Source organism: Myotis brandtii, unplaced genomic scaffold, assembly GCF_000412655.1.
Source record: "Myotis brandtii unplaced genomic scaffold, ASM41265v1 scaffold280, whole genome shotgun sequence".
NCBI classification, from domain to species: domain Eukaryota; kingdom Metazoa; phylum Chordata; class Mammalia; order Chiroptera; family Vespertilionidae; genus Myotis; species Myotis brandtii.
In genome coordinates, this window is record NW_005360677.1 from 437,159 (window position 1) to 444,284 (window position 7,126).

Below are 7,126 nucleotides of genomic sequence, written 5' to 3' on the forward strand. Positions count from 1 at the left end.
AAACAACTTATTAGTGTTTCTTCTCTGGTCATTCTTTTGTAGACTTAGCTGATGTAAACCCTCCCCCATTTGAGTCTTCATTTGATGCAAGAAAAGACTCTGCATAGTTTTAAAACTATTTCAAATAAACCATTGATGTAGATAAATTAAAAAGAAGAAACTTTACCAACTAGAGAACAGTGCTTACATACAGTTCCTTTTTTGTCTCTAGTCTTATTTTTCAGCCACCTTTCTCCTCACTGGCCTGTGCAGCTCTATTTCCCCTTTAGATTGAAATTAGTTGTCAACACTTTAAAATTAGATGTTACATATCTGATTTCCAGCTTCTCTAGAAACACTATCTCACATTCCCTAGCAGCAAGAGTCAGCTGGAACTTTAGATGGGAATGTCCCACAGTTCAGTGGTCCTGAGCCTGCTTCACTTTTCACTGCCTTGTCCCAAAGGCCTTTGAGTTTGCAGCCCTTAGTAAATGGTGGAGCAGGGAGACTGAACAGATGAATTATGGAAGCTTAGAAGATCTGCACTAGGGCGACCACTGGTGGACTTCAATACTGCAGGCAACTCGTGGTTGCTGAAAATCTCCCCTGGGCTCTACTTACGTTTTGACTTCTTAAAAAATAAAAGCAAAACCAGAAACAGCACACGTGGCTATCATTTTACATAGATCTGTGATGTAGTAGCCAGTTGTGCATGAACACTACCCAAAAGAAGTGACAGGCATTACCCATTCCAGAGGTTAAAGGCAGGACGATGCTGTTGGATTTCACTGCTCCTAGCTATGCTAGAGTTCTGCTTGGTAGTGGCCTGACTGTGCTAGTGGCCTCTGCTAGTGTTTAAGTTGGGATCCACAGTACACTGATGTTCATGACCTTGGGGATGAACACATTCCTCTAGCACCCAGTAGTTTCCCTGACAATGTTCATCCTTGTATCCAACAAAATAGTCCCTTTTAATTCAAGACTCCTGCCTCTAATACAGCTCTTCATTGACATAAAGAACTTTTCAGTATTCAGAGCAGGAGATGATATTGATGGACTTTCCAATCAGAGAACTGTTCTTGGAAACAACTTTCTCATTTGCTGATAATGTATCTAAAAAAAATCAGGCATATTGTTTCATAATATTGGATTTTTAATTTCTCTGAATTTTGGCTTTCATTTTTGCAAAATGATTCAGTTAAGCCAGGGCCACACAAGGTGGACACGTATGTTGCATTTATGAGGTGTTGATGCTGTTCAAAAACTCAAGTTCCTTTGTCTTATTTACCCTACACTCTCAGTATTGAACTTTCTAGAACAGGTACATAAAAATTACGTTATTGCCCTGACCGGTTTGGCTCAGTGGAGAGGGCATCGGCCTACAGACTGAAGGGTCCCAGGTTCGATTCTGGTCAAGGGCACATGCCCAGGTTGTGGGCTCGGTCCCCAGGAAGGGGTGTGCAGCCAACCAATGATTCTCATCGATGTTTCTCTCTCCCTTCCTCTCTGCAATCAATACAAATATGTATTTTTAAAAAATTTTAAGTCGTTTTCTTTGTATAATCTTGCTGGGAATAGCCCCAATGTATATGTTTCACATAATCATGACTAAAATATCTTGGTTAAGCCAATTGTGGAAATGAGGGAACAATTATATGGGGACTTTCTGACTTAAGTTCAGATGCAAGACTCTAGTTCTTCTTCCACTAGACAATGTCATACAGGAACACAATGTCTACATTGGGTACCTGATCCCAAACAGTTCCTTTTGAAATTAAAATCTGTGTGGGTATCCTTGCCACACCAAAAAGTAATGACTATTTGTAAGAACTACTCTGAAACAATCTGTAAGACAGTACACAGTGAGGCCTTGACCCTGTTAATGAGATGAGAGCTCTGGTTTCCAAAGCTCTACCTGTGGGGATGTTCTCTGCATTAACTAGGATATGCATGCCACATGCTATTTTTCAGTGGCTGGAGAGTTGTACTGAAACTTCCATATGTTTTCTTCAGTCCCAGACACAACTTTTTGTCATAAAAGCCGAATTCCTTAAACAGAAGTCAACTGGCTGTTGCAAGGATCTAGGATTGGACCAGGCTTCAAAAGTTTTGTTTACCCAGAAAATGAGAAGACTGGCTGGGGTATTGTGCTGATCTCCAGAATTTGATAATCTCACTCCAAACACTGTTTCACATTCAAGTTTTCCACTCCCCTTCCAACAATGCCTCTTTCGAGGGTAAACTCCAAATCCCACTGATGTTATGCTGGACAGTTTCACTGATTTCAGATACTAGATGCAGCTCTGCAGTCAAGATCATTAGCTCAGACCCCAATTTACTGTAACACACTGTATGCTCCCATTTTTAAAAAACTCAAGAAAAGGCAAACTAATCTACAATGACAGAAAGCGGACCAGTGGCTTCTTGGGCATGTGGGAGAAGAGGCATGAGGAAACTTTTGGGAGTGAATAGGTTCACTATCGTTGATTGTTACTGATTTCAGAACTAGAAGATGTAGGATGAGTCACTCTCCTGAAATATGAAGGGTTTGTGGCACTGAAGACAGGGGCCTGCCCTTTAAACTCCATCCCCAGACTATCAGATAACAACTAAGACGGTTTACGTAAGTGGTCTAGCTGTACCATTTCAGAACTATGAGGCAGTGAAAGGAAGTGAAAACAAACACTAATTAAATTTTAAAAATTTATTTTTCTTTTCTTTTTTTCCTGTTGCTGATTTGTTCTTGAGATGGCTACAACACCAGACAGAACAGTGCCCTCGTATGTAATGCCTGTGTGGGGCTGCAACTCCTTTAGAACATTAAGATCTGCTTTGGGCTTCCTGCTCCTACCTCATCCCCACGAAGTCAAGTAAGTTCCACATTTTTAGTAAAATACAGTTTAGCCCGGTAAACACTTTTTCCATACTCCCACCCTCTTTTGTTTCCTCATGTCTATGGGTGAAACATTAACTAAAACAACAACAACAACAACAAAAACCCTAAAACTTAGAATATACACTTATATCTCACTCACCCCAATTTTGGCTCTTTTCTTCATGGCTGATAACCCAATGCGGATTGGAAGTGGAGTTAGCGAGTTGGGATATACATGAATTTGGCCCTGGCAGGTCCTAGTATCACTGATGTGACCATGATATAAAATAGAAAAGGCTCCTTGCTTACTCCTCCCTGTCCTAACAACTCTATAAAGGTGGTAAGCAACAGTTGGGGAGGATGTAAAAATTTCTACTCACTTTCATTAAAAGAGAAGGGGAAATGAGAAAGAAGGGATGGGAGAGAGAAAAAGAGGACAAAACAATAAAAAACCGTAAGAGGTGATCGTGACCCTTGTCTTCCAATTGCAGCTAAATAGTTCACTCGAATTCCCATTTTCCCCAAGTAACTGTTTTTGTTTCACAGAAAGTTTGTACCTTTACTTTTCTGTATATGCACGTGTGGTGGCATGTGCGTGGTAGCATGTGTGTGTAGGTACGTGTATGTATGTGTGCGTGTCATATGCTACCAGGAGGATGTTTCAGTTCTGGTTTCAGTTTAGTTTTCCTTTTTTATTCCTTAAAAATTGTTTTTCCTTTTAGAAACAAGTTCACCAGGAAACCAGCTCCCCTCCCACCACGCCGGACAGGCTTGCAGCCATCTTTTTAGAAACGGTGCTGATTTTCCCTCACATCCCCAAACAGGAACTCCTCAGGATGGCCTCAGAGGGCTGGAGTCTCTCCCTGTCTGGTGGGACGCCCTGGTGGCGGTAAAGGCCCCTCTGCCACAATGGAGGTTTCTGATTGTGGGACACAGTCTGGTTTTTATTTTCTTCTTGTCTTCTAATTAAAAAAGACATTCCTATAAAAGAGAGAAGATAGTCAATACTTGTGGCCCAGGAGATAGTGAGCATTTTATAAAGTCAAGCAGAAGTTTCTATACTTGCTCAGGTACCTCATTCTGGCCTGTCATAAGAACTCAGTAAAAAAAAGGAAGTTGAAGGGGAGGGGCGGGTTGGGGGGGGTAGGGGTCGGGAGAGAGGGTAAAGGTGAGCCAGTAGGTCCAGGATGCCAACTCCAAACCAACCAGAAATCTCCACTTCAGTCTATTAAATATTGGGGTTTCATGTAAGATGGATTGATTGATTTTACTGATTTCAGAGAGAGGAAGGGAGAGGGAGAGAGGGATAGAAACATCAATGATGAGAGAGAATCACTGATTGGCTGCCTCCTGCACACCCCCTACTGAGGATCGAGCCTGCAACCCAGGCATGTGCCCTGACTGGGAATCGAATTGTGACCTCCTGGTTCATGGGTTGATGCCGGGCTAAGATTTTATTTTAAAAGAAGGCTTTGCCTGCTAAAATAAGTTTAAAAAACAATGATTTGGACTCCCTAGAAAGGATACTACTGTAAAATATTAAGTAGAGTGGTTAAAAGTGAGGACTCTGGCACCCAAATATCTATATTTGAATTGTGGCCCTATCAATTACTGACCTGACATCTTGCAACTTCAATTTCCTCATTTGTAAAATGGGAATAATAACAGTAACTAACCCAGGGAACTTATGAGAATTATCTTAGTTAATACATATAGCCCTAGCCGGTTTGGCTCAGTGGATAGAGCGTGGGCCCTTAGATTGAAGGGTTTCGGGTTTGATTCTGGTCAAGGACACATACCTTGGTTGCAGGCTTGATCCCTCCTAGGCCCTTGATGTGCATATGGGAAGCAACCAATCGATGTGCTTCTCTCACATCGATGTTTCTCTCTCTCTGTCCGCCCCCTCCCCCCCCCTTCTACTCTTTCTAAGAATTCAATGGAAAAGTATCTTGGGTGAGGATTAACAACAACAACAAAACAGAACAAAAAACACTACATATAAAGCACTTAGAATAGTACCTGATACATAGTAAGGGCTCCATGAATGTTAGCTATGAACTTTCACAGCTGTATAAGCAATGCGTATCAATGTTAGCTTTTATAGATACTGCAAAACCTAAGAATCGCAAGTGATATCACTACTCCTTAAAGAACCAAAGCATAGAAATGATTTCTGGTGTGGTGAGGCATTGTAGAATGGCACCTTCACCCACTAATGCATTTAATCACAAACCCCCAGCGAGTGGTGTACAGGCACGGAGGACTGACTCCTGGAAGAATAAATTCTGCTTAAGACGTCAAAGCATGGGTTTAGAGGAGAGTTGCCTTTCTTCTCTCAGTCAAGAAACTGGCACCTACATCCCACTACCCCGTCGTTTCTTTCCTCAGCTCAGCTTCTTGATTTGATTCAGGAAGCACAAAGAGAAAACTGATGATCAGGAGGAAGACAGAGATGGCAGATCTCCTGACTCAATCAAAACCTGGCATTTCAGTATTCAAATTGCAAAAGTGATAATAACAAGCAACTTTGCTCATTAAATCTGAAAGGTCAGGTTTAGGAGCAATATCATTTATTATGGTAAAGTTTAGGTCAGCAGTGTTTTCATCAAAGTAGCCAGGTTAAAAATACTTATTTTGTTAGCTATACACATTTACAATCCTAGAAGTGTCTGTGAGGAGAAGAGGGGAGGAACATTTTTTTGAGATATTCTACAACAGTCACTTTCTTATGGGGGTGAAATGGCATCCAAAGTAACTGACAATTATCTGCTACCTTGGCCCAAGGAAATCAGGAGCCTGCATTTCCCCGCTGCCCAGAAGTGTTGAATTGTTAGGTCTTCCCTGACTCTAGCTAGTATTAGTCCAAAGATGGGCAATAAAACGTTTGCCCAGCCCTGGCCAGGGTGGCTCAGTTGGTTGGAGAGCCATCCCGTACACCAAAGGGTCGTGGATTTGATTTCTGGTCAGGGCACACACCCAGGTTGCGGGTTCAATCTCCAGTCAGGATGTGTGCAGGAGGCAGCTGATCTATGTTTTTTTTCTCGCATCAATGTCTGTCTGTCTCTCCCTTTCTCTCTCTCTCAAATCCATAAAAACATATCCTCAGGAGAGGATTTAAACAAATAAACAAACAAACAAACTAAGAAAAAACACACCTATGTCCACCCCAAGCACTCCTGACAGCCAGAGAAAACCTGGGAACTATATACTACTCACCTGGGTGACAGGCACAGTGCAGGAGTGTAAGCTATCGAAACAACCTGGTGAAGTCTCGCAAGGCCCAGCAAACTTGTTTACATTCCTCAGCACTAGAAAAGAAAAGGCAGGTTAGTCCCTAACTGATGACAAAGATATAATACTCTGAAAAACTGCAACACTGACTCTGCTTTCCATCTTCCTGTAACTCAAGGGTAGATATAACTACTGCATATGAGAATAATTACAAACTGTGTGGTCCTTAAAGAATGGGCTTTGGAGAAAAAGTGCCTACATTTGAATCTTGGCTCCAATGTGTCCTTGGGCAAGTTACCAATCTGCCTCAGTTTCTTCATCTATTATCTGCCTCATAATGTTTTGAAAATTAAATCAGTTCATAATTATAAAGTGCTTAGACAGCGGTTCTCAACCTGTGGATCGCAACCCCTTTGGGGGTCGAACGACCCTTTCACAGGGGTCGCCTAAGACCATCGGAAAACACATATATAATTACATATTGTTTTTGTGATTAATCACTATGCTTTAATTATGTTCAATTTGTAACAATGAAATTGGGGGTCACCACAACATGAGGAACTGTATTAAAGGGTTGCGGTATTAGGAAGGTTGAGAACCACTAGCTTAGGATAATAGAGCAGTGAACAAAATAGTATTCAACAACTGTAGGCTGCCTACAACAACACTTGGTTAAAGCCCTTCACATAAAACAACAACAACAACAAAAAAACCCCAAAGTAATAAAAAAGCAAGCGTATTCATTTAAGGCCAATTATTTTAATTCTACGAGCTGAGCTAACTCAAATACCCTGGCTTCCTCATTCTCTTCCAAAGGCAGATTTTGTTTACAAAGCCCAGTCCAGCAACTAAGAATCTATCAGTCATCGATTTTCTAGTTGAACAGGCTGCTCAGGGTTTTCCTCCTGTGGGAGGAGGAAGCAGGTCCTTAGACAAGCACTGAGATGCGGAGGTGGTATGAATAGCCCAATATCATCTGATCCTGTATTTTCTTTCTTTTTTTGTTAATCCTCACCCAAGGATATTTTTTCCATTGATTTT

At 41.5% G+C, this 7,126-nt stretch overlaps 1 protein-coding gene across 6 annotated transcripts in view; it reads right to left on the reverse strand.

The window, feature by feature from the left end:
* Window positions 1–2,668: 2,668 nt before the first annotated feature.
* Window positions 2,669–7,126, reverse strand: part of TNPO3 (transportin 3) — a 107,164-nt gene continuing 102,706 nt past the window's right edge. For all 6 annotated transcript variants that reach the window (XM_014541836.1, XM_014541837.1, XM_005868936.2 and 3 more), the window contains 2 exons: window positions 6,071–6,162; window positions 2,669–3,835 (listed from right to left, as the gene is read on the reverse strand). In XM_014541836.1, coding sequence (XP_014397322.1) covers window positions 6,102–6,162 — 61 coding nt within the window. In that variant the 3' untranslated portion in view covers window positions 2,669–3,835; window positions 6,071–6,101. The remainder of the gene's footprint in view (window positions 3,836–6,070; window positions 6,163–7,126) is intronic.